Source organism: Bidens hawaiensis, unplaced genomic scaffold (genome assembly GCF_021521415.1).
Source record: "Bidens hawaiensis isolate Kalapana, Puna unplaced genomic scaffold, B.hawaiensis_p1.1 tig00047518_1, whole genome shotgun sequence".
NCBI classification, from domain to species: domain Eukaryota; kingdom Viridiplantae; phylum Streptophyta; class Magnoliopsida; order Asterales; family Asteraceae; genus Bidens; species Bidens hawaiensis.
In genome coordinates, this window is record NW_027498495.1 from 119,338 (window position 1) to 145,260 (window position 25,923).

General features: G+C 34.5%; 1 protein-coding gene across 1 annotated transcript; it reads left to right on the forward strand.

The window, feature by feature from the left end:
• Positions 1-10,912: 10,912 nt before the first annotated feature.
• On the forward strand, positions 10,913-14,121 carry LOC143597049 (protein NRT1/ PTR FAMILY 8.2-like). The gene is made up of 4 exons (XM_077075665.1): positions 10,913-11,039; positions 11,130-11,347; positions 11,638-12,191; positions 13,281-14,121. The coding sequence occupies exons 1-4, from the start codon at positions 10,934-10,936 to the stop codon at positions 14,119-14,121; spliced, it is 1,719 nt and encodes a 572-aa protein (XP_076931780.1). The 5' UTR covers positions 10,913-10,933.
• Positions 14,122-25,923: the final 11,802 nt, after the last annotated feature.

The window sequence follows — 25,923 nt, forward strand, 5'->3', positions numbered from 1 at the left end:
TGCTTGCATGTGCTAAGGTGAGTTTCACGAGCCCCTTTTTATTGAACTGTTTTAAATATTTTCCCGGGGCGGAAAGCATGTTTTTATCAAAGTGTTTAAGTACTTGCCGATCGCATGGAAATGAATGTATTTATATAATGTTTATTGTACGGGAATCGTACGGTAATGTATTAAGATGGTAGTTGTCTGAGTTGCTAATATTGTAAGGCCCGAAACAGTGTTCTGGGTTAACAGTGTCCCCAGAGGTTATTAAATGTATTTCTGGGTTAACAGTGTCCCCAGAGGTTATTAAATGTATTTATGGGTTAACAGTGTCCCCAGAGGGTATTAAATGTGTTTCTGGGTTAACAGTGTCCCCAGAGGTTATTAAATGTGTTTCTGGGTTAACAGTGTCCCCAGAGGTTATTGGATGTGTTTCTGGGTTAACAGTGTCCCCGGAGTGAGTACAGTACTGGGTTAACAGTGTCCCCAGATAATATTATATTATGATATGGATTTATAATGGTTTACTAAAATTGTGAAACTCACCAACTATTCGTAGTTGACCCGTTTTCTCACATGCTTTTCAGGTACAATTTAGATGAAGTGATTGCTTACGTGCTAAGTGCTTGATGTGTGTAAGATTTGTGTGCGGGATGTTAGGATACATTATAACAAGATAGAATTAATTATCGTATTGTAAGATGTGTGTACCACCTAGACGGTAATGAAATACAAGATAATGAAATTTTGAAGTAAATTAATGCATTCAGTTTTCTTTATAAACAATGTGGTTGATATCAGAGGTGTCTGTCGCATCCCGTTTACGCTTCCGCTGCGGTTACGGGGTGTTACACTTATAGTTGTTGATCACCCAAAATATAATAAAGCAAATAACAAGCGTTAGGATTCTGGACACTATGAGTCTTTATGCCGCTTAATCATCTGGGTATTCATATGCATGAATATTTCACTCGCTTTTAGAGCAAACCCAAAGTCATTAAACTTGATCACTGCTGTACTTCGTACAATCTAAATTACTGACTTGATTAAAATCCGTTGTTAGTCATACAATTGTTCCTCCCTTGTGCGCGTCTCATTACCAATAAGAAACGGAACCCAGGGGATACAATGTATGTAAGCCGACAGATGGACTCATGCATACTCACTCACAGTAAAGGAAACTTGATGCATTGCTCAAAATTCTAAAATTCTAAAAGTTTTGATCAACACTATAATGTTTTAAGTCAAGTTGGGGTGATTAGGCAAAAATCAAATTAAGCTTGAACCGAGATAAGAGGCTAATAGTCTCTGATATTCTGTGCGATAATTGAACATTTAATCATATCACAAAAATGCTTGAAGAATTGTTATAAGATTTAAGTGTACAACAATATCAATGACCGACTTAACGCCAGTCATAATATCGTTGAAATATAAAACTGAGATAGAAGGGCAATTCAGTCAATATGATTCTTTGCTCAAACTCAACAAAAATCCAAAAATATGTTATGTTTTTGATAAAACATACAAACACACAAAAAACATTTTTCTGTTCTACGTTTTAGTTTCGGATATTTATTGTGTAATTTTTTTTAAATCAAAACGATCAAATTCAAAAAGATTTTTCGTTTTATTTTTTTCATTTTATTTAATTATTTAAGTTAAGTGTTTCAAAACATGAAACGTTGTAAGGTATTTGTTATCGAGGTATGGGATCTCGGTAATTTTTTTTAATTTAAATGGGTTATTTAATGAATTCTTTATTATTTATTTATTTATTTAAATTCATTCATTTAACTTTTCATTTAAAATTATATTTTTATGTGTGATTCATTAAATATGAATAACGAATTAGGTCATTTTAACGAACTACATCTTAGTTCGTTACCTTAATTCGCTTTCGCACTCTGTAACGAATGACTTCAATTCGTTATGCATATGTTAACGAAGTAGACAAAAATAAAATCTGATTCGTTATGACACGTGTTAAATGAATCTAACGAATTAGCTGATTCGTTAATTCAAATTTCAAACGAATCATCTGATTCGTTAAATTGGGAAACATGTAATGTTAGACTATATAGGGAACTGTGAAGGTGGTTCGCCTCACTATTCACTCTTCTTCTTCACTTTATACTATTACTCTGGCCATTTTTTCTCAGAAATTTCGACCTTCACTAAATCAATTTCTGATCATACTTTTGAGTTACTAAGGTATACCCGATCATATCTTCGTGATTTTCGTCAAAAATAATGACGATCTGATTGGTTAAGTATGAGGTTATGTTATCAGGTGTTTGAGGTCTCTTTGAACTTTAATTTATAAGCTGTAATGGACCATAAATCTATTACCATGATCATGAATCGATTTCCGAGATCCATGGTGATCTTTAATCATGTTTTAATTACCGTTTTATGGGTTAATTATTATCTGGAAATTATCGGGTTTTGACGTTTCGTTCAAACCCTAACTAAATTAACTTATTCCATGTTATGGAACCTGAAATCGGTACCATTTGAGTCGTAATGGGTTTCCAAGATCTTTATGGTCATTTGTTCGGCTACTCCTCGATGATTATGGGGTAATCGATTTCAGAGTTGTACATTTGACTTTTGGTGTTCTTGGTTAATTTTGACCTTGACCAGAGAAGTCAAAGATTAAGCCATTTTTGGCCATTCGTTATACTTAACGAATTGGAACTCATTCGTGTCCAATTCGTTAAGTAAATCACACGAACTAGAATAGCGAATCATTTTATTAACGAATCAGATGTGCATTCGTTAGATTATAACGAATTAGGTGTTAAATTATAACGAACTAGTTCTTAATTCGTCATCTTTCAATAGTAATTCGCCACTTCTGATTCGTCAATAATTTACTTGATAGCGAATCAGATGATTCGTTATAAATTTTGTAACGAATCAGACTGATTCTTTAATGAATGACATATGTTTATAATAATTATTTAAATATACACAATTCATTTTATAATGTTGATAATTACTTATTCTTGACATTTTTTATTCAGTATTATGGCCGATCAAATAGACCAAGACCCACCGGTTGCTGAGCAACAACAACAGCAACAAGTTATACCATTATTTCCATACGACAAGAAACATAATATTTGTGCCTTCGTTGGTACAAACTTTGCAGATGAAAATCTCTTTGAAGGTTTATTGGAGTTTCTTCGTCTTTCGCGTATTCACTACTCTATAACAGCTAATCTTGAAGTCCGTCTCAGTATAATTCGTCAATTCTGGAGTACATCAAGATAGAATGAAGTTGAGAAACATATAACTGCCACAATCAACCAAACGCCTATTACTGTTGATATTAGTGTGATTCGACGAGTACTTCGTTTTGGTGATACTGATGATCATCCATGTGAATTTGACAAAGAGTTTATCAAAGGACTGTTTTGTCGTGTATTTTATGGTGGTGCCATCGGAGAATCTATGTACAACAAGAATGGGTTGTGTCCTACTTATAGGTATCTCCTACATGTGTTAATCCATTGCTTGGGAGGACGTAAAGGCGGGTTTGATGAATGCCGTGTCATGTTGCAGTCAGCTTTTGTGGCACTTGTTCTTAATAAGCAGTTTAATTTCTCAGAGATGATCTTCTACCATATTAAAGAACAGTGTCTGCAAATGGTTCAGATGAAAAAGTTCCTAATGTATCCAAGGTTTCTTCAATTAATATTCAAGAGTTAATTCCGAATTTGGTCATCGATCAAGCACTGGTAGAGGATGTATTGGAGTTAGATCACATGACGGTTGACACAGTACGTAAGATGAAGATTTATCGGAAGGAGAGGCCTCGGACCAAACGATTGATTGGTCATATTGTGAATCCTGATTATGAAAGTCCTGAAAATGATTGCTGGATCCATGACGATTCGGATTCTGAGCATGAGGAGGGACCAGGTGGGAACGATGGTGGTGATGATGGTGATGATGGGGGTGATGGTGGTAATGGTGGTGATGGTCCTACAACAATACTTGAACAACAAGCTGCGGTTGAAGCTGCGTTAGCTGCTACAATTGCAGCTCAACGAAAGAGAAAAGGCAAAGAGTTGGCCACTGAAGGGTCAGCTAAGCGTCGAGTGTCGGCTGGTGCTGGTGTCTCATTTTGAGTGCAACCTCCAAGGTCGTCCACTCCTCTACGCCCGGCGGTGCCGCTTGCTACTAGAACTCCGGAGCTTACTTTGATGACTACGCTCACTTTAGATCCAAGGCTTGGCATGATTCCACATTCAGTACTATCTACATTGCCAATGCCTTCTACTGCAACTTCGGTAGTTTCTCCAACACCGATGATGTTGCCTCCACCACCAATGGATATCTCATTTTTGAGATTGATTCGTCCACAGGGTCCTGTGCAACCTATTCCTGCTTCCTTTTATGCAATGTCTCCAACTCAGCAGACAAATATGTTGTTAAGTCTTCTCCATTTGTATGAAAATCAAATGTCTGCTGACCGTCTAAATCAAGAACGCCTCATGGTAAATCAGAAGAAACTAATGAGCTACGTCTCCTTTTGTCAAAAGAAAACGAAAGCCCTTCGTGAGATTGTTACGTCTCAGGGGGTGAAGCTGAAAGAACAAAAGGATCTCATTTTACAACTCACGTGCAAAGATGATGCTTTGAAAAAGTTGAAAAATGATGATGAAGACCTTGATGCTTCAGGTGCTGGAGGAAATGAGCCGGAATAATCTCACGGTTCTTCCTCTGGTGCAGGCACTAGTGGAGCTGGTGATTCGGATAAGCAGATCATTGTTTATCACGATATGACTGCTGCTAAACCGATTGAGATGATTGAAGCTGATACAGTTATCTTTGTGGATGGATCGGGGGTGGTCAGGAGTGTGGTGAATAGCGATGAGATCGAAGAGGGGCAGTTTGTGCAAAAGTCTCTAACACGAGAGCAGATTTCATTACTGCTTGGTTTGAGTGACGATGAGTTGACCGTGTTAGAGAAGGAGCCTGATGTAGAATTGATGAACGATGAGGAGATTTTGAATGATCCGACTATTAATACGGATTTTATTTATGAAGATGAGGAGGTCGAGGTTGAAGACGTCACAGCTGAGGAGTATCCTTACTTGTTTCAACACACCAACGTTGATCAAGGTGCTCCAGTATTTAATGAGGAAACATTTAAAGTAGCTGAGGATAATCTGGAGAAGGTATCCAAGGGTAAGAAGGTGGTTGATACGAGATTCAAGTCGATTGAAAACCCGACTGATGCTGATATTGCAAGATGGTTTGGGTATCGAAGCAAGAGAACCCGTAAGATTATTGAGGCATACAGATATGTAGATCAAGAGCAGAAGGATGAAGCTGCTGCTCGTGCCAAAGCCAACCAAGTGACATCATTCAAGAACGTGTCAAAGGTTCAAGGTGATATCATTTCTTGGTTATTTGATTCTAATCTTAAAGTTTGTATTGTTAAATGGGAAAAGAGGGTTCAATATTATGAAAAGATAATGGATGTTCTCACTTTACCGCGATGGGATGTTCGTACCCTCGCGTGTCGTCCATTTATCAACCGAGGGGGTGACCGAATAGCAGATTGTTTTCATCAACAATTGCTATTCGAGGTCAATTCTGGTTTCAAGTTCCTCAAGCCTCAGATTCCAACCCGAAGACGTATAAATGAAATTAATCCAAGGACGGGTTGGAGAAAGTTGATCCTCAAGGTTAAGTCGCCAAAGACCTTGAGGCGGGTGCCCGTAAAGACTTTGAATCAACACATGCACCTATCTTTCAACCGCTGGTATTATGATAACCGAACTGGCGAGGCCGTCATTGTCCTGGGCAAAGGTTTGAAGACCGAGCTGATCAAGATCATTGATCCAATGTGGCTTGTTAATTTAACTGAGACCGACAACGACGTGCTACAGAAGAATAAGATTTTGTTCGAGAGCAATGACGACTATGATCTGGCTATGCAATTCCAACGCGTTGTGCGTGTATGTTATGAGAACAGGATTCATAGTTGCAGAGATTGGCAGTCCAAGCGTTTCAAATAAAGTAAAGACAAAGAACTCAAGACGAGGGGGTGTCTGTTAGTGCACGGTTTTGCGTCTCGAGTCTTTGTGTTTATCGATTATGTAGTTGTCGTTTTATTTATGGAATAAACTATTAAGTTATTAATTTAGTTCGCTAAGTATAGTCTAGTTCGTTAAGGATGTTTAACGAACTAGATCTAAGTTTATATATCTCCTGATTCGTTAAGGATGTTTAATGAATCAGGGGGTGATTCGTTAAGGTTATTTTATTTAAGTGTATGTAACGAAGTGGATGCTAGTTCGTTACGGAATGTGTAACGAACTAGATCCATCTTCTATATATAGTGGCTTTTGTCCACTGTTTAATTTAAGTTTTGAGTTATATTAACGAATTGCTGTCCAGATTCACTCTCAAACTTCAATTAGTATATTAATATTATACACATACATACATACAACTAATATATCATATATACAACATGCAATCAAGAGTAATTATGAACTAGATCCTTCGTATTAGGTTAATTATACATAGATCAGATTTGAGATCTGTGTGTTGGTTTTACGAGATCAAACACAATAGTACGATTTGTTTAAAGGGTAAAATGCTTTGTTTTTATGGTAAGTTCGATTGTTGAAAAATTATTATTACCATGTTAAAAGAACGGTAGGGAGGCCACCACCGTTGCTTATGGTAATGGATTATGATGAAATGAATGGTTGTTGAACCATGTTATGAAAGTACTGGATATAAATTTGTTATTGTGTTACTTGATATATTGGTATAACATTGTTTATTATGATTTCTCATGATGATTTATATGGAAGTTTCGATTGCGTTATTTTCATTATATTATAATATAAGTACTTATATATATATATATGGGTGAGATTTAGAGAGAACTCCTCTTAAAGAGAGAACTAGAGAACTAGTAAAGAATTATTTTTAACTATTTTTAAAAAAATATTTTGTGATTTTTGTTTCTTTCCTCCTTTTAATAAGATGATATTGTTCCTAAGAAAAACCGCTGATGTAATGCGTATGTGCATTAATGTGTATTGTATATATAAAATAGTGTTTATTGCATATAATACAACACAAATATATTATCTAAATACACACTATTAAATATATGCAAATACGAAACTAATAATTGTATGCAAAACACATTATCGCATATATGTAATACAACACTAATACACATATGCACTATATTGATTTTTTTTTAATTTTTGTATATAATATAACATTATTGCAAATATACAGTACAAACAACTATATATATATATATGATATTCAACACTATTTCAAATATCAAAATGTTCACTATTGCACATATGCATTATAAAAAAAGTCGGTGTATTGCATTACTCGTTAATTTTTTTAATTTTTATATTTTTTTGTGGTAAAGAATAACAACATATAAGAAGGATGAAAGAAAAAAAAATTTAAAAATCTTTTTTTTAATTAAATTAAAAATACTTTATTATTAGTTCTCTTCATAAAATGGAGTTCTCTCATGATCCTCTCCCTATATATGTGTGTGTGTGTGTGTGTGTGTTATTTTTAATAAAGAGAACTCACCAACATGCGTGTTAACGTTTATGTTTAATATGCTTTTCAGGTAAGTGAATTTTTTGAGGAGGCATGAAAAGGAGGGTGGTTTGTGTTTGAATAATGAATAAAATTATACTTTTTAATAAACTGTGCATTAGCACGTGTATAAGACTCCAATATTGTAATAAATATTTTATTATATAAAGTTAATCTTTTATTTCTTATTATATTGTTAAGTTTTCCGTTATTTTAAATTAAGATTTTCGGGGTGTAACAATAAGATCTTATTTATTTGTGAAACGCTTTCATCCTAAGTATATTATTAATTTTCTTACAATAAATAAAATTAAAATCCTAAACAATATGTAAATATTAGAAACGAATAATGCAAATCAACCATGTAATACGAGGATAAAAACTAGTAATATATATAAACGAAAGCTTTAGAAGCTCTTTGGTTGTTCCCTATATTCTCTCAAGCCACCAGGTTGCATCTATACTATATAATAAATTAAAGTTATTAATACCACATGGCATCACACAAGATGGTTTCTTATAATTTTCCCACCTCTCTCTCTTATTAAACACATTTCCCCTTTTTAATAGTTTTATATTTAACTTGTTTTTTCTTTCTTATTCAATTATTTTCTCTTTTTAATAATTATTTTTTAATTTAAAAATTTAATGCAAACATAGATATATTATTTAGTTTTATATAAATATGTTGTATTAGTTATTAATTATTAATATTAAGCTTTTATAAGTAACAAATTTTCATGTTGATTTAGATAAAATAATTAATTTCAAATAAAGAAATTTTAGCTTTATGTTTGTTTTACAATGAAGATTAATAAAAGCTAAAGTAAATCACTATAAATGGTTTGATTTGTTTTTGAGACAACATGTTTTAACGCATGGTAAGTTATGTGTTTTATTATTTAAAGTTGAAATAAAAAGCAAACGAAACTACAAATTTTGATATGAATTACAAATATTGTATACAAAAAATATTAAGAGATTTATGAATTTTCAACAACTTTTTATTTCCAAATTGTGTAACATGTAATTTATTCTACAATATATTATATCTTTATATAAATTGAACATATTTGTATTTTGTTATTATCTAAACAAATTTATTTATTCTAACACGTGTTCTACACGAGTTTTAATATCATATGTCATTACACATGAGTGATCCTTATAAAATTTTCTATTTCTCTCATGTTTAATATATTTCTTTTTCTTATTAATAGTTTTGTATTTTGTTCTTTTTTTCTTTTCAATCTATTATTATTGAATGAACTGCGGTTTTCGTCCCTATGGTTTTTCAAAATCTGCGGTTTTAGTCCAATAGTTTTCCCTCATCTCCTTCATATTAACTATGTTGATCCTTACAAAATTTTCCCTCATCTCTCTCATATTAACTACATTTATCTTTTTAATATTTCATTTTCAATATTTAATAATTCCATCTTGATTTAAAAATAATTAATACCATCATAATATGTTAATTTGTTTAATATAAGATGTATTGCATTAGTTATTAATATTAGATTTTTATAAGGAACCAATACGAAACGAGTGAGTTTCTTTAACAGATTAAAGTATCAAAATTTGTTCATGTCAAAACAGTTTAAGATTAGAATGAGTTTTGGTCCACGAGTCGTTTAAAAAAGTTTCCATTTATAACTAAGTTTTGATATAGAAAATAACAAACAAATAATTTATGATTTATGAATTTTCTAACAACTTTTTATTTTCAAATTGCATAATGTGTAATTTTTTTACTGTATAATATACCTTTATATATGTGATACATTTTTTTTTGTATTTCACATTATGTTATTTTTTAAAAAAAGTAACGTATTCTAACCCGTGTGCTACACGGGTAACTAACCTAGTTATTTATAAATAGATGCATTTGACTCGAATTCACGAGTATGGGTCTCACCAAACCCATATATTTCTTAAACGAGTTATAACATCTCATTAAATTAAATTTTAATCTCATAAGATATTTGATATGAAAATCCTATAAAATAGGGATATACTAAAAATTAATACTCCCTCCGTCCCATTATAAGTGTCATACTTTGATTTTTCAAGTCATTATTAGTTAACTTTGACCGGCAAAATTTTTGTTTGTGTTATATAATACTTGATGTAAAATATATCAATGGATTGAGTTTTAAATGTATTTTACATTGATATAATTTTCATCAAGTATTATATGACACGAACAAAACAATTTACGGTCAAAGTTGCAAAAGAAAGACTTGAAAAGTCAAAATATGACACTTATAATGAGACGGAGGGAGTATCAGATTTCTTTAAAAAAAGATTTATGTTATTTATAATTAAAAAACAATTTTATAGTAAAAAATTAAGTGGGCCATGGATCTTATCAAACCTAAATAGCTTTTAAACTGAGTTATAACATATCATTTATTTATGAAACTTTTTTATAATCAAATACTAAGTATAATATTATTAACTTTGTACAACACATAAAATTAAAATCCAAAAATGTATATAAATATTATAAAAGAATAATATGAAACCATCGTAATACAATAAATAAAAACTAGTATTAATATATAGGATCGTATCAGTTTACATATATATTATTCATTAATGTATATATATATTACATCTCATAAGCATTCTATTATCAAATTTTGTAATATTATGCATTTTAAGCATACAGATTCATTAAGGGAAAACTCATATCTTTTATATACATAGATGATACGTCTCAACCACTTGGGTCTATCTCTCTCTCTCTCTTCTCATAGGCTCTCCGCCGATCACCGAGGTCAGTTTGCTGCCTAACGCTGTGGGATCCCACTAAAGGTTTGTTTTTCAATAGATCATCTTCTCAGGCAGGCATTAACAATTATGGCTCTCTGTATCTTCTTGTGTTCTTGCATGCGTATATATACATAATTCATATATGATCCATCATCGAGTAGTTAATTCTTTACTTCTATCTTTGATGCATTCCAATGATCTGATCTTGTTGTACGAGGAATAAAAATAGATCTAGAAATTAATTAATATTTGTCCTACAAAAATGGAGATTTTCTCTTTAACATGTCCATAAGAAAGGTTTGTGGAGTCCTTAATCTTACGGGATAGACGAACGATCAGCTAATAATTTGTTATGAGTGGAATTTTATTCGACAAGTTTGTTTGTTTGTTTGTTTGTTTGTTTGTTCGTTTAAGAGTCTTTATATATACTTTACATATAAAGTTGGTGCATGATTACTAGATTAGGCGTATGAAAAAAATGATTCTAGCTGAAGATGACAATTTTGGAATCTATTGTCTTAAGGTCATTTGTTTTAGTATTTTGCTAGAAAACGAAGATCCAATGACAGACAACAATATATATACCAACGATGGAACTGTCACCCTAAAAAACGAACGCGCTATAAAGAGGAAAACAGGAAACTGGAAGGCTTGCCCGTTCATTCTAGGTACGATATACTCTGTTCACACGTTGAGATCATGATTACGGTTATTGTTTCTTAATGTAATTTTTATACACATATTTATTTGTTTTATAGGTAATGAATGTTGCGAAAGGTTGGCATACTATGGAATGAGCACCAATTTGGTGAACTATCTTTCGGATCGCCTTAACCAAGGAAATGTGCGCGCCTCTACCAATGTTGCAAATTGGGCGGGGACGTGCTACGCTACACCGTTGCTTGGAGCTTTCTTAGCCGATGCCTACTTTGGACGATATTGGACTATTGCGAGTTTCTCCGTTATTTACTTCTTTGTAAGTTGACGCCTTTCTTGTTTTTCACACATCATGTGACTTTTCCGGCAACGGTTCTCATGTTTACAACAATAAACTAAACTTTTCAAACTATGATTAGGTAATGGAATTGTTGCTGGTTTTTGGGTTTGTAGAGTTTTCAAATAATACATTTAACATATAATTTGATTTTTCTCTGCAATATTAACTTTTCAAATAATTCATTTAACATAATTTTGTTCCCAGAAAACCACATACAAACACTTTTCATTATCCTAAACCCAAAGTGACAGCAACTTAACTTTATGTAGGGAATGACTCTATTAACTCTATCAGCCTCCTTGAAAGTACTACAGCCTATCTGTGACGCGGATGCAGTTTGCCACCCAACCTCAACCCAGACAACGCTCACCTTTGCCGCCCTCTACATGATCGCTTTAGGAACGGGTGGCATCAAGCCATGTGTGTCATCCTTCGGGGCCGATCAGTTTGATGAGACTGATGTAAGGGAGAGCAAAAAGAAGAGTTCATTCTTCAACTGGTTCTATCTTTCCATCAATATAGGTGCGCTTTTCGCGGCTTCCGTATTGGTATGGGTACAAATGAACGTAGGGTGGGGATGGGGATTCGGTGTCCCGGCTGTTGCTATGGGGGCAGCTGTTGTCTTTTTCTTCTCAGGGAGCTCTTTATATCGGATTCAAAAGGCTACGGGCAGTCCTTTTGTTAGTCTTTTTCAAGTGGTAATCGCATCCTTCAGAAAGATTAATGTTAAAGTCCCCAAGGAGAAGTCGCTTCTTTACGAGACCATTGATACGGAATCTCAAATTGTTGGAAGCCGAAAGCTTGAGCACACCGATAAGTTAAGGTACCATATCGATCCATATATTCATATATATATATATATATATATATTCTGTTGTGACTTTAGAAATCCGAGAACTAAGTCTTGGTACTTTATTTTAAAGTTGTACAAATAGACATTTTGCTCACTTATCAGTGGCCTTATGACACAATATTATTCTGAGTTTGCTGATATGACACAAGCTTGGATAAAGACTATTAAAGTTTGCTCCTGAACAGCAAACTCATCCCATTAGTACTTGTATAAAAAAAGACAGTTCACTATACCAATGAACGCTCGTTACTGACTTACTGCCCTCATGAACCGCCCAAAAGGCCTCTTGGCGCCCTAAACGAAATGGTGTGTACCGCCCTTGGCACCCCTTTTTCCTTGGCCATTAAGCCACTACGTACAGTAGGTCTAATATATTGTCTATTTGTCGTCATCATCATCATCGTACTCAGTATATCCCACCAATAGCAAAGCTATGGTAGGGTCTGAGGAAGGTAAGATGTAGACAGCCTTACCTCTACCCTATGGGGATAGAGAGGCTGCTTCCGGTGAGACCCCCGGCTCGATAGTAGTTTTGCATCAAGCCTTCGACATAAGGCACATAGCACTCAATCATCGGGACGCCGGCTGATTGGTGCATGTACAATTGTCTTTCGGCTATCAACGCCACCACATGATGTCTGATTAACATTCCATCACTTTTAACGTTATTTTCACGAGATTAGTAAAATAACGTCAAAATTAGTGCAATTTTACTTTTGCCCACCCGAGGGTTCACACATATATACATTATATGCGCGCACCGCAAGCAGGGCACAATATATTGTCGAAAGACAATATATTGTCTTTTGTACAAATATATTGTCTATTTGTACAACTTGAAAAAATACGCCTAAAAACAGCCTATTTGAGCACCTTTCAACATAATGCCTAAATTAGTCTCCATATCTTTTAAGTCATCTTCAAATCTGAAAAAATCTTTAACAAATAACATCAATTCTACACAACTTGTTGGCATATTCAGGCACACACACACGCTAGGGAGTGCATGGATTTATATATTTTCAACTCTACTTTAAAGTTTTTGTATACATCAACCAGGTTTTTCGACAAGGCTGCAGTAGAGACGGACTCAGATCGCAACAAGGCCACACGTAACCAATGGAAACTATGCACCGTAACCCAGGTTGAAGAGCTCAAATGTGTCATCGGACTCCTCCCCGTTTGGGCCAGCGGGATCATATTCGCGGCCGTCTACAGCCAAATGAGCACCATGTTCGTCCTCCAAGGAAACACCATGGACCAACACATTGGCCCCAACTTCAAAATCCCATCAGCTTCCCTCTCACTTTTCGACACTCTTAGCGTCATCTTCTGGGCTCCGGTGTACGAACGCATCCTCATCCCAGTCGCCAGGCGGTTTACAAAGCACGAACGTGGGTTCACGCAGCTTCAACGAATGGGCATCGGCCTAGTAATATCCTTATTTTCCATGATGGCAGCCGCAGGGTTGGAAGTAGTCCGATTAAACTACGTCCGAGAACACAATCTTTATAACGAGGAGGAGACAATACCCATCACAATATTCTGGCAAGTGCCTCAGTATTTCTTGATCGGCTGTGCCGAGGTTTTTACATTCATCGGGCAGTTGGAGTTTTTCTACGACCAGGCGCCCTACGCGATGAGGAGTTTGTGTTCTGCGTTGTCGTTGACGACGATTGCACTGGGGAATTACCTGAGCTCGGTGCTGGTGCAGGTGGTGGCGAAGGTGACGACGGAGAGTGGGAAGCCGGGGTGGATAGCTGATAACTTGAATGAGGGCCATCTTGATTATTTCTTTGGCCTCTTGGCCATTTTGAGCTTCTTGAATTTGCTTGTTTATGTCTTCATCGCCAAAAGCTACACCTACAAGAAAGTTAGTGGCTTGCCAAATTCAGTATAGTCAGGTAATTTATTCATTGTAAATGTTGGGGTGACGATATTGGATTATTTGTTGTCAAGATGCTTATTTATTTTCCTGTTCTTTTTTTTTCTTTTTCTTGTTGGTTTTGGTTTTTGAATGAATATTATATGTAGACGTTTTTGTGCTAAAATATTTTCTAATAATTTAAATCGATTGCGGCTTGTAAATGAAACCTTTAGGTAACTCTGACGAGATAACATTGAAACGCTAGAGCAATTAGTATTTTAAATAATATATATATACGGATCTTTGAAAGTGGCAGGTTACAAACAACTAAGACTTGGATGACATGTGTATCTAACGTCAAGGCCGCATAGTTGATATTTGGTTCAAATTGGTTATAGATATGTGGCGGGTAGAGCTAACTAGGTGTGAGAATTAAATCGAATTAAACTTGCACAAACTAAATTAACCAAAAAAGTGAACCAAAATATTAACTGACGGCTAATATATTTTTGATTTTTGAGTAAGCGATTTTTCGGTTCGATTTTTGTTAAGCTTTTTTTAATAAATCGAACCAGTTGATCAATACATTTAGCGGTAACAATCATCTTTTTCTAATAATATTTTGTTCCAGTACTTTAAAATGAAATTTATTTAACTTTCTTTGACTATTGTATTCTTGATCTAAGATATTTCATTCATGGCACACTGGGTTTTAATAATCTCACATTTTTGCGGTTTGTTGATAATAATCTCATCTCAAAAAATAGTTGTCATTGGTCTCATCTTTCATACTAATTGTTTTCATTGGACCTCCGTTAAAAGAACTTAACGTCGTTAAGTTCTTTCCAATTTCAAGCTGATGTTTTAGGGCTTTTGATCGTAATATGGATATGAGTCGATTGATGTAAAACTTATATCGAAACGGTATTCCAAACAACTTGTTTTTTGTTAATTGGAAGTTTAGACACTTTAATTGAAGCATTGTTTCGTTATTTGGAGCATTTCGAGGTAAGTTTTACATCAGTTGACTCTTATCTTCACTTCGATTAATAACCCTAAACATCAGTTTGAAATTTGAAAAAAAAAACTAACGACGTTAAATATTTTATATTGGAGTTTCTAATGAAAACAACTAGTGTGAAAAGTGTGACATGTGACTACTATTTTCTAGGTGGGATTATTATCGCTTAGTTGCAAAAATATGGGATAATTAAAATCCAATTTACCTTCATTCCATTATTAACATATATTAATTCATTTTAACGAGACTGACTTTAAATTGCATTTATTCTCTTATACAATTGTTTTGATAGTTAGTTCTTCACCTACTAAATCGTAAACTAAGTTTATGAGTAATCCTTTATGTATATTTTGGAACTAATGTGTATCTAGTAAAATTATTAAGAAAAATCAATAAATATTTAGTTCGTACTAAAAGTTTGGCTTTAGCAGTTAAATAACAGAGTTAACCGTTAATAACCAAATTAATCGTTAATAACCAATTAACTAAAACCAAATAGTTATTTTTTAATAAGCGAAGTGTTCAGTTATGGTTTTTGTTATTAACATTAACTAAACCAAACCAAACAGTGCATCCCCTATAACCAACAAGCACAACTGATGCGTATTTGATTCATAAACTAGCCTTTTTAGTTCAATAACTTTGTTGATCTCGTGCAATATAAGAAGTGCATATAAACTATAGTCAACTGATTTTTGTGAACTACAACAATCTTTATATCATACGTTGACGTTTAGAGACAACATGTAACTAAATGTCGCCGGCATAGGTTTTAGTGATGATGTCCTCATCACATGTCTCACCTCCATTACTTTCACGCTAAAGGGGGAAAAGTTGTTGAAAAAGATGTCATTGCTATATACCACACCTTCACATTGACATGTTGCCACTAAAGGGTCGACGTGACAACTATTTTCTGACTAAAAAAATAAATAAAATGAATTTCAAACCTTCCGCCGATGACATGTCATCACTAAAGGGTCAACTCAAGACAGGGGCGGATCTAGGTAAAGGTATGGGTTCACAGGAATCCATCGAGTTTCGGATTTTATATAGAATGCCTGTATAAATTGTGAGTGAACCCACGTATAAATTGTCAGTGAACTCATAAACAAAGTTTCCATTGTGGCCTAGTAGTAGGGCTGTTCAAAATCGGATATGGATATCCGAAATTCGGATATCCGAAACCGGATATCCGAACCTTTCGGATAGTGAAAATCACTATCCTAACCCGAAAATTCGGATATCCGAACCCCGGATTTCCGAATATCCGAAAAAAAACACCTTTAATAATAAAAACCATACATCATCTTAAATTCAAATTTCCAAATCCAACAAATCAAACATACAACAACCAAATAACAAGTTTCTAAATCCAACAAACCAAACATACAATCAAATTACAAGTTTATCCAATAATAATTTAACAAAGTAATTCACAAACCTAAAAGGGACGGCGACGGTGGCTGGACGATGGTGGATGGCGACGGGTTGTGTTATGTGATGGCTGGCGACGGTGGACCGGCGGTGCAGGACCTGTTGGTGCCGCCGTGACTCTGCTTGTTATGCGATGGTTGGCGACGATGGATCTGCTGGTGCCGCCGGAAAAGTTGCGATGTTATGACTGATGGTTAGTGTGGTATGAGAGAAGAAGAGGCTGAGGAGCTGCTCTGTTTGTTGTATGACTTAATTATATGGTTTTGTTATTACTTATTATGTAAAATATATAAAATAAAATAAAAAAATATTAAAATTAAAATACCGGATAATTCGGATATTCGAAAAATCTGAAAACTGATATTCGAATCCGAATTTTCGGATATCCGGGATTCGGATATCCGAATTTTCGGATATCCGAAAATTCGGATAGTTCGGATACGGATAGTCGGATAATTCGGATACGGATTCGGATTCAGATAGTTTTGAACACCCCTACCTAGTAGTAGACACCCTGCTTTGTCACATTGAGAACCCAAGTTCAATTCCCATTGTTTGCAGTTTTTTTAATAACTAGGTAAATTGTGTTTGTATATTGCTTGGTAACTCCAAAAGCTACGACTATGACATTCATTTTATTAGCGAAAATATTTTTTTTTTAATTGTATCTTACTTGCTAACTCAAAAAGCTGTGATTGTGACATTCATTTTTATTAGCTAAAATATGTTTACTCTATGTGACTTTTGTCAACAAAAATCAAACCAATTTGAATAATTACTATATGTAGTAGCAACTTAGCTAGCACGCGTTATATGAATCGTGTGATTGCTATGTATTACATGTTATAAGAAAGAGAGATAGGCTAGCATTTCTAAAGAACGCTTTGTAATTATTTTGAGGAATTAAAAGTGATCTTTAGTAAAATCTCAATCTTTGTACACCGAACCAACCCGATCTATCCAACCGACCTGAACCATCGAAACGATCCGAACAATCGAAACGGCCGAAACGACATACCTGACCCGAACAGTGAACCCACTTGACAAAATTCCTGGATCCGCCGCTAACTCAAGATAAGTATATGATTAAAAATAAAGATCTAATAAAATAAGTTTTAAATCTTTTTCAAAGCCATGTCGTCACTAAAGGATCGGCGTGGCAAATATTTTACTAATTAAAAAAAAAGATTTAATAAAATAAATCAAAAACATTTTCTGACGAAATGTCGTTGCTAATGGGCGTATTTTTTATTTGTTCGTTTTATGTTATTTTGAAACATGGGATATAAAATCAATCCAATTAGATTTACATTTGGTATAACCGAAGATCATCATTCTTTTTGATTCACATAACTAAAAAGTATTCTTAGGGTATGTAAGAAGATAAAAAAAATTTATATTAAGAATTATATATAAAAAATATGAAAACATTTTCCGACGAAATGTCCTTGCTAATGGGCATATTTTTTTACTTTTCATTTTATATATATTGAAACATGGGACACAAAATAAATTCAATTGGTTTTAGATTTGGTATAACCCAAGGTCATCATTCTTTCTAATTCACACAACTAAAAAAATATTCTTAGGTATGCAAGAAGATAAAAAAATAAAAAAAATATATTAAGAATTATGTAAAGAATATATGAAAACATCTTTTAGCATTGAAGAAATTGCAAGTATAAAGATTCAAAAAGGACTCGACGTAATTCAAAACATAATCTATATGAAATTTTCAACTAACTAATTATAATTAGAAATACTTTCAACTTACATAATTTAATTAAAGTTCAGTTTTAATATAAATTATCATAACTAACACTAATCTTCATCTTGATTCAGTTGACGTTTTTTTGTTGGATTTTAGTTCACTGATCTCGCTTTCATTTTTTCATGTCTTTTAGCATTTGTTTGTAATTTTCTTGCAGTTCATTTCATTAAGATTTTGATGGTATGTTGGACAAAAACGAGACACCAGGGGCTACATTTTCCAATTTTCTTCTAACGCCCCAGCTCCAACCACGCCTCTCACCAAGGGCATGCAGTAAACACTCGATCCATTGACCGTTAAATCACCCGCTTCACTTTGCATTCAATTAAACTCGTCTTGAATATTATCCTGTATTAAACAATACAATACATTTGTATAAAACTTTTTACTATAATATTTTAGTTAGTACTATTGGAAAATGGATAACCAACTTGTTCAACTATAAAGTAGTAAACGAAAACTGTCTCAAATTACAATAAACGTACAATAATAGCAACACTAGCAATAATATCCAACATTTAGTGGATTGGGATCAAAATTACATAGCAACACTAGCAATAATATCCAACATTTAGTGGATTGGGATCAAAATTACATGAACACACTTTAATTGACTTAAAATGTTGTTGGAAGCTAAAAAAAATCCATACGTAATGAAACTGAGAAGTTTTGGTATAAGCTTTGAAACTTTGGTTGACTTGAATGACAATCAGTTGCAAAAGAGATTAGACAAGGAAAGATATGAAATCAAGAAAAGAATGGAACAAAAGAATAGAGATGCTCAAAAGTATAGAGAATATCTAAGAAAGCATGGATACTCTGAGAAAGATTTAATTCACTTCAAGATTGACAAGCTTCAAGATCTCTACAATAGTGAAAGAGAAAAAGTAAAAGAAAAATATGTCAAAGAAAATGAAGAGACTGAGAAACTTGAGGCTTTAAAAGAAAAATTTGATGGTAAGTGTGGATACTTGTTGAAGAAATGATTGAAGCCAAGTATGATTGATTGCTTGGAGAAAGAGGCTGTTGATACACTCTACAAGAAAATGAAAAGAAAAGAAGAAATGAAGGAGTTGTTACAAACTGAAACATCCAATGCTGAATCAAAAGCTTTCAAAGCAAGAATTGGAAAGTAAAAGATTCAAAAGATATCTGAGATTGCACAACTACTCTGAAGCTGATTTGAATAACCGAAATTTTAAGCAACTCAGTGATCTCTACCACAAAGACAGAGATGAAGAAAAAGAGAAAGAAATTGAGAGAATAAAAAAGAAAGATGATGATGAAAAAGAAAGACTTGAAAAGATCTATAGCAAATATGGGGGTAAGTGTAAATTGCTGATTGAACATGGGAGAACACTCAATGATGTGGAGTCAATGTCAAAAGAAATGGTTGAAGAAGAGTTTATGCATTTGAAAAAGGAACTTGAGAAGAGAGAAAAAGAAGAACAGTCTGAACCTCCCAAAAAGAAAAGAAAATTGATGACCTTGAGGAAGAAGCAAGAGGCTGACAGAGCTGAAACCCATGAAACCCCAATCCCAGAGGAAGTAAAGCCTGAACCGGTTGATGAACCCATTGTTCCTTGGGAAAATGATGAAATGACTGACATCTTGAGAGGGTAAATTGTCACACCCTCAAAATCCACTAACGGAGTTTTACCGTCAGAGGGTGTGAACTAACAGGATCGGAATCATTAGTTATAATCAAACATCATAAGTAAAGTTTTCAAACCACGAAACATTTAAGTGTAAATAAGTGCGGAAGCGTAAAATCATAAACCAAGTGTTGCGTCACGCAGGACGACTTAAAACCCAATTGATAACAGTTTAAAAACAAGTTTGCAAAAACGATAGAGTTCAAGTAATGCATGATCATATACCGCGCGCCCGCCTCGTCTACCTGAGATAACATACTAAAAGTGTCAACACGGGGTTGGTGAGTTCACAAGTTTATATAAATAAAGCGTTTGTGTTTGCGTTTACGTTTTGCGTTTGCGTTTACATTTTGCGTTTTGCGTTTGCGTTTGCGTTTTGCGTTTGCGTTTGCGTTTTACGTTTTGCGTTTGCGTTTGCGTTTGCGTTTGCGTTTTGCGTTTGCGTTTGCGTTTGCGTTACCAGATAATGTTAAGTCAATTATATATCGATAGGTAGCTAGCCTATACAACAAGTATTACTAAGTGTTCGACACCGAAGCTAACTGTTTATCAATTACCTTGCCACCATGTCTATCCAGATCATGAAAAATGTGTTAGCCAAGATTACACCCGCTCGACCTCCAGTCGACTTTAGCGTTGGGTGGGGTTTGTCAAACCCAGTAGTACTACTCAACAGTGACTCGCTATTATCCAATACTAAACGGTTCGATGTTATGAAGGACTTTTATTGTTTCGTTTGCCACTTAGCCTTCACAAGTGATATATAACTGAAATAACAAAATCTAAAGCGTTTTGGAGTATGTTATCTCCCCCAAGTAAAAAGCGTTTAAAAGAGTAAAAGGGGAACGTGAAACTCACTGTTTGCGAAGAATTCAAAAACAAGTCAACCAAGAGATGCGCGTCACAGAAAATCCTCACTAGCGTTCTAAAACAAGAATGAGATTTTCTAAGTGTTGGAACTATTATTGAGTCTCTAGACTCGGCACATAATACCTATGCATAAGATACGTTTCGTGTTTCGTTTGTGAATTGTGTGTGACTCAACAAACACATTGGTGATACGTTACATGTGTGAACAACTAATTACGTGTCAAGTATTAATATTGTACATTACTAGCAATCATTCCCCACAAGGGCAATTTAGTCAAAAACATGGCAATTATCTAGCAACAAGCACGTTTCATATATTTTCATATAGTTCAGCAGCTAGTTCTATCAGGACAGATTTCTACTTGAAAGATTATTCTATTCAACAGATCATAACATATCAATTAATTCACCAAAAATCGTCACTAAAGCACACATGAGTTAGGTTTCCAGAAATATTTTTATTGTATTTTTATTCCGACATAGATTTCTCACAATGGTCAAAACATTAGAGTAAACTCACAGCAGTCAGAATCATGCGCAACAGAATGTTATTTGTTATTCCCGTTAAATGAAAAATCCAATTAATGCAAGACCAATTGGGTTAGCTTCCTAACTCAACTTATTTTCTTCCAGAAGTGGAACCAACCCATTTGGTCTTGTAGTTTATGAATATTTTAGTCTCAAAACAGCCTAACAGCAGGTCTCCCAAATCAGCCTTGCACAACAGTTTTGTAAAATAATAAAAACAAACTTTTATACGTCCAAAAATTACAAACTCGGACTTTCAGAAACTAGACTCGACCTATTATATAATAGAATCAACAATAGCATCAAAACATAATATTAACATCGAGTTACAGTCGGTTCAAACACGAATTCATAATCTGTCCAGCATCAGTTTTCATCAAAACTCAATAAACAATTAACCTATGAACTAACAATCATGCATGTAACCCTAAATCATCAACAAACAACATATTTAACACTTAGAGTTTATGTTTACAGGTTTAATCATACCAATTAAATGATAGAATAAATTAGATATGAAGCTTATTTACCTAGTTATCACCTTGGATCCTTCAACAACCTTGTAAACAACTTGTATGTGTATGTGTGTGTGTGGTAATCGGTCGATCCAAGGGGGAGGGGGGCTGCCGTCGCAGGTGGTAGAGGGAGAGGGAGAAGAGGGTTAGGGTTTATGGTTAAGTTTGTTTATTTATTAATTAAATAAATGACAAGTTACAACTAGCACCCTCAACTTCTATTTTGTATAATTCTAGCATAAAACATAAATCACCTCCATAATATAATGACATGCATACAAGTACACATTTATACATATAAACGTAACACATAATTATATCAAGTACTTGTTTATAATATTCATCGTTTGTTCACCAATGGTTTGAGTCGACTCGTGTGTGTTTCGGTGAAATTCCGAAAGACTACTTGTGTAGTGATTGTCATGCGTCATCTAAACCCTAGTTTAAATGTAATGAGATATGCGTTATGGTTCGTGTGATCTTAAGTTTGAATTAACGGAGTTCGGATTAACGGAGTTAACTGAAATTGACGAGTGTCACAGTAATGAATACACAGAAGGGAATGGATGTAGATTCCTTTAATGCAGGTGAACAAAGATTAACTGAAAGAACTGTTTTACATGCAAAGGGCTGAGTGGGAGAAGGTATTGCTGCAGGTGCAAATCCAAGAAGTTTTATTGGAGGAAAATTTGTACCTGCTGGTTTACTGCGTGATGATGCAATTGAAGAAATGATTGCAAGATTGTTTAATGAAGGGGGTGAAAAATTTGGTAGAATTAGTCAATCTTCCTGCTGAAATGGTTATGAGTTGGTACAAGAAAAGATTTGAAGTAGAGGGGCCTAGTCAACCCATAATGTCCACACAAACAGGGCCATCTACATCAAGACAACAACCAACAACTCACAGAGGTGAATCAAGTGGAGCTGAACTGCAAAGAACAACAAGACCACAATCAAATATGGATCTACCAAGAAGACTCTACTATGATTCAGTCTCCCAGTCTCTGAAAGTAATGATGGAAAGTAAACAACTAAGAGACATAATTCTGAAAGATGACTTTGCTAATTTCACACAAGAACAGTTGGAGAAAATGGCCAAGCTTGACCTTTATGACTATCATGACACAAGCAAAATGGCAGGAAGAAAACAAAATGAACTCTCCAAGTTCTTGAAAGATGAGGCCGACAAGGGTTTTACATTTTTAAAGGAGAAGAAAAGCTAGAACGTGACAAAGAGGATTAAATCAAGGCGGGCTGATAAGTTGAAAAAGATAGCCCAAGCTGAACTGTACTATCAGATGAATGTTAAAGAGAAGAATCCTATGTCAAACATGAATACCTGCATAAGACTTGAAATAAGAATGACAAGACCAAATCATACTGTGCAGAAGAATGGCGTGATTGCAGAAATTGAATACAAGGAAAACACAAGCCATTATGTTCTTAGAAACTCTGATGGAATAATTTTAAGAATAATCAGAAGAGATGAAGACTTGACTTACTTGCACTATGAACACTCATTACCAAATCCTTGATATTTTCAAACAAAGAGCAACAACAGTCATGGTGAATAGAAGACAAGCCTACTACAATGCAAGAAGAAAGTGATCTTTAGTATAGGCTTTGTTTTGTAATGTCTACGGACAGCTTTTGATTATGTAATTATTTGATTTTGTTATGAATGTGTATTTTGACTTTGATTTGATTATGTATTTTGACTAAGTGTATGTAACCATAGAGATGTTTTGGGTCAGATGAGGTATTCCAATCTAGGGGAGATTGTTGAGTCAAAGATTTGACCTAAAATAGATATATGGAAGATTGGAATCTTCTCAACCTCCTCAGAATTCGCTAAGTATGGATCCGGCACACATTATACTTCCGAGCAAGGTTTTACTTAGCCGGGCATGATGTTTTGTCTATCGGGCAAGGTTATCTTCTAGAATTCTTCTTTAGTGGATATCCGGGCAGGGTTCACAAATTAGTGTATTACCGGGCAAGGTTCACTAGTATGTACATACCCGGGCAAGGATCACTTTATCAAGCAAGTCTGTTCTTCATAGCCAAGTAAGGTTTACTCCCGAGTAAGCTCTTAGCTAACCAAGCTCATGAAGCCAATTGATTGGAAGACCGGGTAAGGTATTCTTTAATATTACATTGGTCCAAGTAGGCTTGATGTTAAATGGAATATCTCTAAGTAACATCGGGCAGGGCTCAACTCAAGCAAGGAATAGTGGTGTCGGGCACACTTTGCTAATAAGCTATTTTATAGTAAAGAGTTGAAGGGACCATTGAAGAACAAGGTTGCTCGTAAGAGTTTGTCGGGCAAAGTCTGATAAAGTCAAGAAGATTGAAGTCTACCCGATGAGTATTTTACTTAATAAAATACTCTTTAAGTAAAGTCTACCCGGAAACTGATACGGGCACACATCTATGTTACCAAGTATTGAAGGAAGGCAGAGCACACAGTCTACTCGGAAAGTCATACTGCTACAAAGCCTACACGGAAGACTTGTTTTACACTTAGAATAGTTTTGAATATGTAATTTGAATATGTTTTATCATTTATGGTTTCTAAAAGAATGACAGCTGCAAAGGAGGTGTCAGGCCTATAAAAGGAATAATTTAGGGCACGCCTCCTAAGGACGGATTCAGGCGTTTACACTTTTAGATAAGAAAGAATATTTCTGAGTGTGAAAGCGTCCTAGGAATCGTACGGAAATAACTTTCCTCTCAAGAAACCCTAAAATCGATTATCGTTTGTATGATGAATATTATATGAATGGAAATCTTTTGAGTGAATCTTTTGTGTGTTAGTTACCTTTGATTTATTGTCTAGCAACTACTCTGTTTATTATTGATTCCGCCTTTAACAAACGGTTATCTTTCACCATCATTAACTCTCTTGTCAACACATTTATTTGTGTGAGTTATGACTTGATTTGTGTAAGATCTACCTGAAATCGGGTACCTGACATACTTCAAGGTCTATCAGTTTTGCATGTGAAAGTGGTGGTTATGGTGGTTCCAGGCTAGTTATAGTTACCACCGGTTCTGGTCGGGTCTGCGTTTTATAAACGGGGCAGATTCTATATTTCTATAAGCTTATAAGGTTAAAATGGTTCAGCTTTGCATCCCGTTTGTTTGGTTTTAAAAACTGAATTTCTCGTTTAGGTTTTTATGATTGTAAAAATTAATTTGTAGCTAGTGAATGACCTGTACATGATTTTGGTTCATCATGTACAGAGCTGATCATCCACAGGGCCACACAGGGATTTTAGTAACACTTAGCATTAAACAACAGGAATGATAAACCAGTACTCGTGATTACCTCGAGCAACTGGACAAGTTCCACTTGTTTTGGTTCCTCGGGTTCAGGAGAAATCCGTGAGACAGACTAGCAGAAATTAGGGCTGCTATTTGTTATCAGAACATTAGAAACTATTGGGGACGTAGGCTTAGGAAAGAACAGAACGAGTATAGAACAATTGATTACCCAGTTTCTTGTGATTGTTGGCTGGCCTGATATCCTCCAGGGCAAAAGCAAAGAAATCAGTTTTGTGAAAGTTTGAAGATGGAGTAAGAATCCAGTTTTATGGAGGGTTTAATGAAGATATTGCATGATTTATGATTGGAGATGGATGGTTATTGGTGGCATTGGCTAGCTGTTTTGATAGGAGTCAGAATGGAAACAAAATACGCAGGGGAAGAGGGAAAGAGATTGGGTAAAAAGGATTTGAGATCTTTGGGAGATTTTATTTATTTTTATAAAATTTAAAAGATCAGATCACACCAATATATATAGGTGTTGGCTTTTATATATGTTTAAACATAGGTATAGATATTTTAATAAATAATATATAGCATGTTTTAGTCTTGTTAATCGTTACCCGTTTAATTAGGTTATGTGATCGATGATAATATAAAGAAAGATCGTTTGATGTATGGTTTATACATTTTAGATACTCCGTAGCATTAAATAATTGTTTAGACGTTTGTTTAACTTTTGGAGTTATCGGGTTCTTGTTCATTTGTGTT